At 31.4% G+C, this 14,778-nt stretch overlaps 1 protein-coding gene across 2 annotated transcripts in view; it reads left to right on the top strand.

The window, feature by feature from the left end:
• Nucleotides 1-14,778, top strand: part of NDFIP2 (Nedd4 family interacting protein 2) — a 57,458-nt gene that overhangs the window by 30,066 nt on the left and 12,614 nt on the right. For both annotated transcript variants that reach the window (XM_079138188.1, XM_079138189.1), the window contains exons 2-4: nt 3,212-3,377; nt 6,302-6,435; nt 11,927-12,020. In XM_079138188.1, coding sequence (XP_078994314.1) covers nt 3,212-3,377; nt 6,302-6,435; nt 11,927-12,020 — 394 coding nt within the window. The remainder of the gene's footprint in view (nt 1-3,211; nt 3,378-6,301; nt 6,436-11,926; nt 12,021-14,778) is intronic.

The raw sequence follows: 14,778 nt of genomic DNA, 5'->3' as shown, positions 1-14,778 counted from the left end.
AATCTCAGCAAAAGCAAGGGGCTAAGCAACTCAGTGAGACCGTATCTAAATAATATACAAAATAGGACTGAGGATGTGGCAGTGGTCAAGTGCCGCTGAGTTCAATCCCCGGTACACAAAACAAAACAAAACAAAACAAAACAAAACAAAACAAAGCTGTTTTAGTCTCTGTAGAGACTAGCTATAATAATTTTAAGGCAATTTTATCCTTTAGACAAAAACAAAGCAAAACAAAAAACATGGTTCATTCAGTGTGCAACTTTTCACCACTCTAGTCACTATATTAAAAGACAAATTTTAGTTTTCCTGTGCTACACTGTTTTGCCCATGTTTTTTTCAGGAGGTTTGTAGTAGAAAGAGATGGAATGATAGCTGGTTCATTTTGGTCCTCCCCTTTTCCCTGTCCCTGTTTTGCTGTTAGGTTATTGTTAAAGAATGTAAAATAGAATCATTGAACAGAACAGTTAAGGGAAAAATTTCCCAAATAGCTTTACCTAATTTGGGAGACATGTAATTTGATTGAAACACTTGTATGGATTTATTTAAAATGCCTCCAATAGTAGGCTAGTTTATAGAAGCAATTTCATTACTTGTAAAGATGTCAAAGGTACAATGTTGCATTTGTAATGTTGAAAGTTACATGCTACAGTGAGTAGAGTTTGTTGACTGAGTCACTGGTTTTACTCTTCATGCATAGTAAATGTTTATTGCATATCATAATCTTATAAAAAATAGTTGGTGGTAAGTAGGCTATTTTAAATAAATTAGGATAGGTTTTACAGGTTCCAGAGCTTTATTTTAGAGGTCATATGTAGAAGAACCAGTAATTACTCTTTAATTGGAGTAAACTTGAAACATATTTTAAAAATGAATTGGGCATGGAGGGGTAACACATTCATGTACTATATTTGATGTGATGAGAAGTATATCTTGTGAGGAACCAGAGGAGAGCTATTTTGTTGTAGATTTTTTTTCTTTTAGTAAAGCTCATTGTATTTCATTTGCAGTTTTAATAGGAATGTGGAAAGTGATTTTCTCTTTTTTACATCTTGACTACTTAGTTGTTGAATTGATATTGCCAAGTAAACATCTACATTTGTTTATTTAACCTTACTCAACTGACATGTTTTCTCTTAGAAGAATAATCAGTTAAAGATGACTAGCTAAACAGAATTACTTTATATTAGGTAGAGGGGAGCGAAGGGAGGAGAAGGCATAAGGGCATAGGAATGATAGTAGAGTGAAACAGACATTACCTCATGTACATGTGTGACTGCATGACTGATGTGTCCTACCATATGTACAATCAGAAAAATGAGAGATTACACCCCATTTATGTATGTTCTATCAAAATGTGTAAATGCATTCTACTGTCATGTACAAAAAATTAGAATAAATAAAAAATTTCTAAAAAATGACTAGCTGAAGAGTTCTGGGTTGCATGCAATGGGAAGGCACAATGCTGCTACCCTAGAAAGTAGTCGTTTTGTTTTATAATTCACTGGAAAAGTGCTACAAGTAAATGTAAAGCTCATAAAAATTTATGTTATGATTATTTGAACTAAGAATTCAGTTTCTAAGAATTGATTTATTATTCAAACCTTGGTGCTGATGTTTATGGTGTTATCTTAGTTAACTTAAATTTTAGGTATGTTTATGATAGTTCCACTAAAAGTTATAATGCATTTATTAACTTGCAAAAATGTTTTTCCTAGTGTGATCCTTACTAAGACATATGGAAGAAGCATTTTAGTAAACTGACCTTTGTGTGTGTGTGTGTGTCTGTTGTGTAATTTTTTTTGGCAAATTAGTGATTACTTATTGGACTGACAGTAAAGTATTTCACAATTTCTGTTATGAATTCATGACATAAGGTATACTAAGCAAAAGGGAAGAAGGAAGAGACTAGTATTTATTTAATGTCTTCTGTATAAGTTATTATGCCAGTTGCTTTCTAAATATTATTTTATATCCTTATGAGGATTTGGCTGTATTTAGAACTTATAGTTAAATGCTGAGGTACACAGAAGACACATTACCAAAGATACTGAAAAGGAAGATCAAGAATTTGCTTGCTGTTCTATCTAAAACCCCAAATCCATGTTTTACTGCATCATAACATTCAAATTTGTATGTATACTCGCTCTATGACAAAATCTCTTTGGACATTGTTTTTTTTAACACCAATTTCTTAAAATAAATGGAAATTGAATAATAATGAAAACCTATAGTTTACTTTCAAACTGAGGTTCTAGTTTAAAAGCATCTTAATCTATTTTAATAAAGCCTCTTTTTTAGATTTATTTAAGGATCAATTATAGTGTCTCCCTGATGAATTATCTTTTATGTTATTGAAGCCTTTGCTCAAAATTGTGTTAATTTGCCTACGTTAGGTGTTACTGACTCCTAAAGAATGATCTTTTTGGAGGTTACTGTAAATGAAGGAAAAGGTGTGTAGCTACAATGTTTGGGTTTGATTTCTGATTTTACCTTCCTAGATAGTGTGATGTTTGGCAAGTTACTTTTAAGTCTCTATACTTACAAGGTTAGTTGGTTGGTGTTTTTTTTTTAGTTTTAACTGAGGATAATAACAGTATCTGATAGATTGGTTGTGACGATTAAATGAGTTAAATGATCTCAATATGTTATTCTTACAAAATTTTTTCAATTGTGATGAAAAATTTTTTTTTAGAATTCTGTACTCACTGACTCATTTTACTTTATAGTAATTTTTCTATTTTTAGGAAAACCAATTTAGAGTAGTTCACATTTTTAGAATGTTTTATACATTGTTATTTTGTTTTATAATTTGGTTTCCATTTCCAGTTATTCTAGATTCAAGTATAGTAGAGATGGTATTGTGGCTATGCTACTAGGATTTTTTATTTCCATTGCAGTACATATATTGTGATTGATACATGGTAGACAATATCTACTATAGGATTACATGAATTTAAATATATTTTGAATCTTAAAACTTTTCTTTATAAATTCACAACTATTTTGTACCTCATTTTTGTTGTAAAGAAACTATAAAAATTCTGAATTTCTTAAGAAGTGACTGATTAGGTAACTGATAGGTCTTTAAAATTTTTGTTCATCTTTTAAAATGCTAAATGGTGATCATTTGCCATAAATTACAAATTAAATTTAAGAAAAATAATAAACAGCATTACTTTAGTTTCATTTTCCTTTTCCTTTGTTCTTTTAGCTTCATAATGAAGAGGATAATTCAGAATCATCTGCTATAGAGCAGCCATCCACTTCCAACCCAACCCCACAGATTGTGCAGACTGCTCCTCCAGCACCAGCACTTGAAACTGATTCTTCTCCTCCCCCTTATAGTAGTATAACTGTGGAAGTACCTACAACTTCAGGTATGAAACAGCTAGTAATGTTTTTACTAGTTCTTTTTTTTTTTTTTTTTTCCCTCCTTGTACTGGAAACTGAACCACCCAGGGACACTTCACTACAAAGCTGTATCCCTAACCCATTTAATTTTTAATTTTGAGACAAGGTCTTGCTAAGTTGCTCAGGCTGGCATTGAACTTGTGGTCCTCATGTTTCAGCCTCCTGAGTAGTTGGTATTACCTTTCCTTTTTTTTTTTTTTTGACAGTATGGTTTTGTGTAATTAAGTGGGCTTTTAAACATATATATGCACATATTCATATTCATACATATACATGCATATATAAATATACAAATGTAAACATACATATACACATGTATAATACATACACATGCATATATGAATATACAAATATATATACACGTGTCTGTATATATGTACAAAATATATATATGTATGTACTCATAACACAAAGTTGTAGTGATGATGAGAGCGGGTAGGAATGTGGTATATCTTATCAGAGGTAAAAGGTGTACATAGTGTTAATTCCGTACATGTGATAATAATTCTTGAATACAATGCAGTGATTCCTGCTTTACTACCGTTTATCTTCTCTGATCAGGTCATTCTAGAGAACAAATATCAGTTATTTCTCTGGCCACAGTTTACATATTTTCAGCAGTGCTAAATTAGTCATTATGATGATTTGTATATGACTATGATTTTGTATACTATTTGATTTATATGATTGTATGATTTTTGTATGCTACTGTAACTTCTCTAATTAGTCTGATAACATCTAAATAAAATCTAAATTACTGCTCTAAATACAATATGTTTCATTATGAAACATGTATTTTAAAAATCAGTTACTGAAAAATATTTTAATAGAAAATACCCTTCACTAGAATGTTTTGTCATCCTTATTTCTTATTCTTTATTACCATTTACTTCTCTTGAATTCATGTCTGCGTTCTCTGGTTACCATTTTTTCATTTGCAGTGTATAAAAAGATGCAATATATATATATATATTTTTTTTTTTCCTCTCCTTTTTTTTTTTTTAGGACCCAGGATTTTGTCCATCAAATTCATTTACTTTTTTTATTCAGTTACTGAAAATAATCTTGTACATGAAGGTGTTCTCACAAATTAATAAATGTACATTCCTTTTATTTGTATATAATGTTTTGATCTGTATGCCAGTTTCATATACTTTAAAAAAAAATTTTTTTTTTTTTTTGGTGATGCTGGGACCTTGTGCTTGTGAGGCAAGCACTGTACCACTGAGCTGTACCACCAGCTTCTTGTGCATAGTTTTCATTTTCACCAACTTTATTTGTCTTTGGATTTAGCAAGTGGTTTGTTGCTTGTTAAAATTTATTATGTGCTAATTTTTTAAAAAATTTCAGATTTCTAGAATATAGTGCTAGAATAAGAAATCTACAATACTTGATTAAATTACAGTAATATCAAAAAGAACAATAAACTCAGTTTGGGTCTAGGGATATAGCACATTGTGAGGTCCTGGATTTGATTCCCAGCATCACAAGAGTTAAATAGAAATCACTTTGATGATAACCTTGAAGAAAGAAAATTAGTTGTTTTCTTGATGATGTCCATGTCAGAATAATGGAAGATACTAATTTTAAGAGTAAAATCTTGATCCCTTGGTTGTGGCTATCATTACCGACGCTGCTGTGTAACAAATGACACCTAATTTCCTGGAATAAAATACCAATCATTCATTGTTACTCATTTTCATGGTTCTGGAGATGTACTGGGATCTACTATGTTATTCTCTTCTATGGGCTCATGTGATTTTCATCTGACGGTGGCTGGAGTTGGAGTCATTGCAAACGCTCCCTTTTTTCATGTATGTGAGACTTGGGTTAGGACCCCAGCTGAGTCTGTTGGCCAGAACCTCCATATTTGGCCTCCTGTGACATAGGCTTTCTCACTGAATAATGGCTGGGTTCTAAGAACAAGAATTCTGAGAGAAAACTGGGTAGAAACTCTGGATCCTATTAGGAGATTGCCTTGAAAGTTGGTGTCACTTCTACCGTATTTGTTTTGTTTTATTTTTTAAATAAGTAGTCTGTACTTGCTATACACACAGACACACATACACACACACAAACACACACACACACACATACATATATGTATATACATACACATATATAACATATACTATTATATATGCATATATGTATATATATTTCTGGAGATCATATTTCAAAAACAGTTTAAATATTATTGGGGAGGGAGAAATACTTCATAAAATGAATATGGTGAAAATGGGAAGAAGTGGATAAGAGTGAAAAAGAGATTTCTTCAGTCTTTTAGCAAAGAGAAATACTGTTTGCTTAAGAGATGAGGGCAGTTGTTGAAATAAACATATGTGGAAAAATTACTCCTTATATGTTATGAGAGCCAAGTATTTGAAGTTAGGAATTCCCTGGGTCTCCCACTTACTGGGTGTTTAAGACTAGGCAAGTCACTTAATTTTTCTAAATCCCAGCATAGCTAAGATTAATGTATGTAGAAGTGATTATGAAATGGTTAGTATCATGTAAAAATTTGTTGTTATTATTCCTGATTTTTAAAAACTTTTTTGACTATGAGATAATGAGCCAGTAATTTCTTTGTGCCTACCAATAAGCATGTATTCTGAATCTTAACCTCCCTTGTCTGAAACTTCTTTACAAAATCTCATTCTTGAGGTTCTTTTTTAATGTATCAACCTTTAGAGTATATTTACCAGTCCTCTTTATAATAAATGACTAAAATAAGATATATGATTATAATAGAAATTGATGTGTTATATAGCTTATAATGTGGAACTATAACAGCAGTCTATTGTGTCCTTTTGTAAATTATTGCGGTCATGGATATATGGTTATATTAAATAGTTTGTTGATGATTTTTCTTTTTAAACTTTTTCATCAGATGCGGAAGTTTACAGTGAGTTTTATCCTGTGCCACCGCCCTACAGTGTTGCTACCTCACTTCCCACATACGATGAAGCTGAGAAGGCTAAAGCTGCTGCAATGGCAGCTGCAGCGGCAGAAACATCTCAGAGAGTAAGAAAGTTTAATCATTTGTTTTGATAATATTTTTGTTAATTTTTCTTATGTACATTTAATAATATCAAATAGTTCCTTAAGACAGTGTGTGTAGTTTTCCTGTATTTTCCCTACTACTACTTATTTGCATCATTTATTGTGAAATTGGCATTCGCCAAGTTAAATTCATCTTCTCCATTCTTTGACCTCATTTTTGTTGATCTTCCTCTCTATCCTCTCTCAGCTTGTGGTTATTCTAGACCTTGTCTTTACCAATTTGTTTATAATTTCATAAAATTTTAGTTGCAGGCATCCATCCTTCTAACTCACTCTGGTTACCACCACCCTAATAGTTCTCCTCTTTTACCTGGACCTCTAGTCTTCTGACTTCTTCACTGTCCATGTACTTATTTTTCTCCTTACATAAGTTTAGATTCCATAGTCTAGCACTTTAGTTATGATTCATCCTAGCATAGCCAGACTAATGACTATGTGAAAGAACTCAAGGTAGACTATATAATAGCATAGAGAAAATAGGACCTTTAAATATTTTTCTTTTCAGCTAACATTCAATTTCCTTTTAACATATCCTAGAATTTTGGAGTGATGGTCAAGGATTCCTCTTCCCTTTCTCTTTCATTGTATGCTTTAGTAATGGGGTCAGTGAGATACATATGTTATTTTTTCTGATAAAAGGAGTGGCTATCTCAGTAATAGAGAGACAGCAAGATACATGTATGCTATTTGGCAGCCAGGTAAAAGGTGGAAATTACTTATATTTTAGTGTGGCTGCAAGCAGGGCTAGTTTTTTGTCTCTTTTTCTTGCTTTGGAAATGTCATTTCAAATTCTTGGATTCGTCCCATTTTGTTTAGGAAAAAGACAAAATAAACAAAACGAAACAAAACCTCATCCAAGAAAGGTAGAATTAGGTGAGGAGTCAAGAAAGAAAGAAGTGTTTCCTATACTTGAGGCCAGAGCCCAGCAGTTAGATCTTCTGAGAAGTAAGCATGTTTCCAGGATGGGCTTTTTCCATCAGCTATATAGCTCTTCCCATCCCTGTTCCCACTCCCATCTTCTATCACACATAAATGTGATAGCTAACAGTTATGAAGTTAGGGAAAGATAATAAACCCCTAATTTATTTTTTTATAACTTAATGTCTCTTGGAGAGGAAAATAAGCCCCTTAAGAGAGTAGCATAAATTCAGTTTATTGACCAGTGACCCTGTCTAGAAGAATTTTTAATGTAAGAAAGAATTTCAGAGAAGGAAGAAATCTATGTAAGTAGGGAGTTTTGGTCAAAATGAACTCTAGCTTGCTTACTGTCAGGGAAGTTTGTAAATGCTCATGAATGACTCTCAGGGAAGTAAATTCAACTCTATTTTTAGAATTTTGATATTTGCAGAGCCAAAGGTCCTTAAATTGTATTATGGGCATTGGATACTTTATTGCCCTAACTTCCTACTTCTAAAGTAGGAAGCATTAATAAGTCTTGCTATCTGGACTTTGAGATCCACTTTGGAGAGAAAATTCTCAAGTGTTACTATTCCATTCTGTCACGATCATCATTTCATGTGCCTTGTTTTAGAAAGAAACTGTGATTCCCAACCTGAATTGGAACATGTCCACAAAGAAAAGTTCCCTGTTTTCACTTGGCTTCTGTTGATATTGTTACATTAGCTCATGGGTTTTGTAGAGAATTTCATAGAAAGCAAAGCATAATTGTACAAAGACAATAACTTGGGTTCCTTGTGAAATATCTTTTAAATTTATCATTGCTTCCTAATCCAGTGCTTCAGCACCCTCTTTTTGCAGACTATGAGTATATGATTGTTTATATGTATCTCCCCACACGCATTTTAAAAATGTCCATACCTAAAAATCACACAGAGATAAATCTTGTATTTTCACCACCAAAAATGATGTGCAAGGAAATGCATGTCAAATAACTCAATTTAGCCATTCCACAATGTATTCATATCTCAGAACATCAGTTGCATACCATAAATATATACATGTGTTTATATATTAAATATATATAATTCTTATTAAAATATTTTTTAAATTAAAAAATAAAGCTGGTCTGATTAGCATTTGAGCACATTCAGTTGTAGATGAGTCTCAGGATGGGTGAGCTCCAAGTTTATTTCTTAAATTAACTCTTAGTGGGACAATATAGGTAGTAGTCCAGAGATTTTGCAACATAATCTTTGTTTCTTACTTTCTTAATTCTTTTTTCCCTCTTCTCTTTTTTATTTCTGATGAGTAGAGCTGCATGTATATTACATAGTGGTTTAATGGGTTTTTTGTCAGTTCTACTCATTTTTAATATTTCTATGAAAAGTAACTGAATTTCAAATCATTCACTTTACAAAACTTTTAGAACAGGGCTTGTTCATCAGGTAGGCTCATCTAAAACCTTGTAGTGGGTAACATGATTTTTTTTTTTTTTTGGTAACTTATTTGAAATTGTTTCAGTAGTTGACCTTTTGACATAAGAACTAGCAATTGCTAAATTGTGAGCAACTCCAGGTCAGGACCTTGAGTTTATATTCCTAGCACCCAACCATTCCTGGCATATATTTGGTGTTTAATAAAATATAACTGGTTAAATTAATGAATGCCTTCTTTAACCAGTGTAGGAAATTAAGAAGATGAAAATACCACAAGCATTCTGTTATAGGTCTTATGTTTAAAATATTTTAGTGTCTTTTACAAATTTTGGATTTATTGATAAATTTTAATACAGTTGAAATTATTTCACAGATTCTCTCTTTTCTGTTTTAGAATTTTATGTAAATGTTTTCTGTTATTTAATGGTTGACTGTCCCATGGAATCAATATACTGGTGTAATTTACTACTCATTTTTTTCCCAGTGGACAATTAGATCCTTTTCACATGTTTGTGTGTGGGTTCCTCCACAAGTATCAATATTACATAAGATATCTTTGTGTATATGTCTTCTATCTTTTTAAAAATGAAATTCTTTGATAAAATTTCTGAATTAATGTTTTAAAAATAGTATGAAACATTTCTACTTTTTGTCATCATTGATAGTTTTTTTTTCTTTTTTGAGGTTCATATTGTACTTTCATGTTTATTTCTTGAATTAATTTGAAAATTTATAAAATTTTAATATGCATTTAATCATTTTCAGTCTTTAAATTTATCATATAAAGTTTGTCAGGATATATGATCGCAGAGTTTAAGGGATCTTTTGCCCAAATAATAAACAATATAAGATGGCTTTGAAAGTTTCTTTCTTTTTAAGAAAGCAGTGTATATATAAGATTACCATGACTGGATGGAAAGAACATCAGTGACCTGGATTCAAGTTCTGCCTTGACCTTTCTATTTATTTGCTAATGGACAGCACACAAGCTTCTCTGACTGGCCTGAAAAATTAGTTCTCTATTCAGATTGTGTATATATAGCCTGGGATAATACATATGTAAATCACATATCATTCATTTGATCAAATTTGAGTAAAACCTCTTACTCGGTAATACCCAAGATCCTTCAGTGGACTTTCTGGACCTTTCTGACCTCTTCCTATTTTCTCTTGTGTTCACTCTAGTTCATCCATGGAAAATTCTGCTATTCTTCTAACATGTCATGTATGACTCTGTTTTAGGGCCTTAGTTCTGGCTTAGTCTGCCTAGAACTATTTTTATGAGATACCTGCATAGTTAATCCTCTTATCTCTCCTTTAAGTTTTAAAGTTAAGTCTTACTTCAGTGAGGCCTATCTGACCACCATATTTAAAATTATAAATTTTTAACTATATAGCCTCCCCAAATTTCCTTTGTCCCCTCCCCCTTTCCCCTTTCTTTCCTTTTTCTTCTCTTCTGACTTAGTATTTGCACTTTTTAATAATTATATTCATAACTTATTACTATGTTTTTGTTTATTGTCTAACTCCTTTATCTGTAGTATAGGTTCCAGAAGGTCATACATATTTGTTTTGTGTGTATTAATGTATCACAAGGACTGGGAAGCAAAGTCTCATGTAGTAATCACTGGACGTACTAGTAATATTTGTTGAATATTGGAGGCAATCAATCATTGCTTTCAGAGATGTTCTTTATATTTATAAGAAAATATATTAATATCTTAGTGTATTAGTTTTGTATACAATTGATATTATACAAATCATCTTCACATAATATGTTTTGGAGGTTGTATTAGAATATAAGACTTTCAAGACATTTTTTATTCTTTTTTAATTGTCTTAAGATTTTTACTTTTTTTAAAGTTTCATTGGATAGATATGAAATAATTCATTTCCTCAATCTATCAAGTCTTGAGTTTTTACCCAGTTTACAAGCAGTCTGATTGGTCTGTCAGTTTCCTGAAAGTGGGTAGACATAGGACTGTTTAGGACTTTATTATTTACAATAATAGCAGTACAGAGTATTAGTATTTATTTCTGTCACTTCCATGAGCCCTGGTTCAAACAGTGCAGTACAAAGAGGAGTACATCTACTACTTCATGTGATGGATTATGTTCATAGGAAAAGGAACCCTGAATTTTAAGGATCTCATCTTTTGTAATGGTTGATAAGAATGTCCACACCTTGCTATGAAGGGAAATACTCTTCCAAAGCTCTGTACTATATAAACATCCAGAAAAAGGTAACCAGTATTTCTACCTGCAACATGTGCAGAAATGTGAGAGACCCGTGGACAATTATCTCCTAACAGGGTTCACTGTTTTTTTGTTTGTTTTTTTTTTTGGTACTGGGGATTGAACACAGGGACACTCAACTATTGAGCCACATCCCCAGTCCGTTTTTTGTATTTATTTAGAGCCAGGGTCTCATTGAGTTGCTTGGAGTCTCACTGAGTTGTTGAAGCTGGCTTTGAACTCATGATCCTCCTGTCAGCCTCCTGAGCCAATGGGATTATAGGCCACAGTTCGCTATTGATGGGCACTTAAATTGTGTGTAATTTTTTGCTCTTACAAACATTGCTGCAATGAATTATCTTCATACTTCATTTCTTACAAGTGAGATTTGTGTGTGTGTGTGTGTGTGTGTGTGTGTGTGTGTGTGTATTTGTACAATTTATTTCGAGCACTGGAATTGCTGGATTAGAGGTTGTGTACTTTTTTGTTTTTTTGACAAACATTGCCAAATTGCCAGCCATTGGGATCGTACTTACTGTGTTCCACTACTGATTATGGAAGTGCCTGTTTTCTCATTTCACATTAACACAACAGGGTAACGTCTGTCTTCATGATACCATTTTTATTAAGTTCATGTTATGCAACTTAATCTCTTTTGTGTTTATCTTAATTACAAAACACTCTTTTTTAAGAGTGCCCCTAAAAAAAATGTTTGCTACTGTTTTTTGAGTCTAACTCATTACCAGACATTGTATTCATTATCTCATTTTGTCTGTACAATAATTGAGAACATTAAATTTTATTGAAGTTCTTATTGTTACATTTAAGGAAATAAATTTTTTTTTTTTTAGTGAGCTGTTCTTATATTATGTGTTTCACAGAATCCGGAGGAAGAGTGTCCACCAAGAGATGACTTCAGTGATGCAGACCAGCTTAGAGTGGGTAATGATGGCATTTTCATGCTGGCATTTTTCAGTAAGTGATCTTTCCAAATTGTTTTTTTTTTTTTTAATTTTATAAAAATATTCAGTAGGTGTTTTGTGTTTAAAGTAACAGTGAAGAAAATAAATTTTTAACATGTATTCACATCATACAACAATACAAATTGTTTCAGACAGAGGATTAGTGAATATAAATCCTCAAATTTATTAAACACTCATTGGATAATTATGCATTGCAGTCATGATGCTAGATATTGACTGTATAAAGATATATAAGTTAATTTAAAGATTTTGTAAGAGAAATGCATTTAAATGTCCATTCAGTGCTGTAGGAATATATAGAATGAAACTGTAAAATCTGGTTTTGGGCAGCACACTTCATATGAGTGGTCTTAAGCCAAAATAAGGTTTGGAAAAGGGGATATTCTGGGCAGCCAGAACAATGTCACTGGAGGCACAAAGGTATGAAATTAAGTGTAAGTCCTTTTTGGGGTAATGATGCATAATTAGAAGATTAGAAATATAGTATTTTTAAACATCTTACAAAATTCTTAATATTTAACTGTAGAATTAAACTTCATGAGGGAAGACTGTGTCATAGTGTTTGTTATTTCAGTTCCAAACACAGAGATTAGCATATAGTAAAATCATTGAATAATATTAATACCTTTAATAAATTGTTTTAATAGCTAAAACCGATAGCAGAAACCCAATATTCAATTAAGCAAATTTATTAGACTATGATAGGGTTAATTTAAGCATCTATTTAAGTAATCAAGCTTTTATACCTTCTTCGATAGAATGCTGATAAAATTCATTTTAGCTTTAAAGTTTATTTTGGTGACAAAAATCAAGAAATAGATTACTTATTTAAAGGGCCATATTCAACTTAAAAAAAATTCTTCATGTGTTATTTTTGAGTCTGGAAGTTCACTTTAACCTTTCCATTTTGAAATGGTTTCTTGCTTCCTTTTCTGCTAAAGAAGAGACACTGGTGGGAGAAGGGCAGGCAGTTATACCTTTTTCTTCAAATTTTCTAAATTATATTCAGTTTGCTGGCTAATATATATGTGAAATTTAAATCATAAATTGATTCTAGTGGCAATTTTTAGATAGATACAATGGAAACAAAATGAACTCTAGTTACAAATATCTGCTGTTTTGTATTACTAGTCTGGTGAACTTTAGTTTTTAACTTAGTTTTAATTCACCCTTAATCTTTCATATTAATAACAAACTTCCCATATATTTTGTTTACGAAATAGTAGCTTAAACATTAATTCCTTTCATATCTTTTAAGAAATTCTAATTATAAAATAATTAAATTTATTATACTATTTGTAGTATGAATACCTGTTTCTTGGGAATAAAAATATTTTCATTTAATCACCTATTTTGACTCAGAGCTTAGTTCTTATTTATCTGTTTCTACATTTCTCTTAGCCCTATATTATCTTCTTATTTTTTTAAATTTGAAAATATTGTATTGATGTAAATATTATAAATGCATGGTAACAGATATGCTGAGTGACTTTATTTTTGTTCGGTAATAGTATATTAATTAATATGAATACACATGTATGATTTAATTTAAATAATCTGACTTTTACTAAATGTTTACTAAATAATTTTTCTATGACTTGTTTTATTTTTATTTTTTTGTGGTGTTTGGGATTAAACTTGGGGCCTTCTCCCTGGTAGGCAAGCATTCTACCACTGAGCTACAGCCTCAGCCCTTTTTTAGTTTTATTTTAAGACATGAGTTACCAAGACTGTACTTGAGTTTGTAATCCTCCTGCCTCAGTTTTCTGAGTAGCTGATATTACAAGTGTGCACCACCATGCAAACTTACAGCTTACATTTTTATATACTTTCTATTCTACAGATATTGCCCAAATTTTATAAGAGTGAAATTGTTATTTTTAACCTTCATTTCCTGATACATTTTTTCCTGGTAGACTGTAGTAGGCCTAGAGTGTGCTTTGATGAAAGCATAGATTTATTTGTAGTTACTGCCACCTAGTGGTTATTCTTCAAATTGCAACGTGCTGTATTTTCCATGCTTAAACTAATAGCTACTGTTGGTAAAAAGATCTGGAAATAGATTTTCTTTAATGTGTTTGTAACTTGAGGCATTTCAGAGTATATGTTTACAAATAAAGTCATAGTGAATATCAGTAAGAATATTTTAATCAAACCTTTTGTAGGGTTCATTCTCACCGTATTTATTTTCAACATCTGTGTTTCAGTCTCACATATAATTCTAAAGAAAGTTTACTCTTAAATTCAGCAATGTAATTACATGTTCTTATTCAGAAAATGTGAAGGAAAAAATGCATGTATTCCATGATAATGTTTTTGCTTCTTCATCCTTTTAAATATTACCACAAGTGCTGCATATAGTGTCTAAACTGACTATCTCTGGTCTTATTTCTAATAAAATTTTTAAGAGAATGAAATAAAAACCAGCTGTTTGTCAATTAATTAAAATTTATAAATTAAGATTTGAGTTAATGTATAATTGATAGGCCAGTGGAATTGACCTTGAACTCTTGCACTTTAACAATAGATTCTATTTGGCTCTATTTAGAAAGTTTTTCTTCCAGGGTCCAGCTATTTGTACCATGTATGTGAGAATCTTCTTACTAGCATGCTCTGTTACAATTAATCACCTGAGTCATTCCAGTTTTAACTTTGAGGGAAACATAACTAAAGAAAAATTAAAGTATTTGTCACTTTAAAAATAATTAAGAGTTTTTTGAAATATAAATTTGGACTTAAATGAAATTGTC

Source organism: Sciurus vulgaris, assembly GCF_902686455.1.
Source record: "Sciurus vulgaris genome assembly, chromosome: 4".
Lineage (NCBI taxonomy): Eukaryota > Metazoa > Chordata > Mammalia > Rodentia > Sciuridae > Sciurus > Sciurus vulgaris.
Note: the sequence above shows the minus strand (reverse complement) of the source record. Positions and strands in the feature narration are given on the sequence as shown.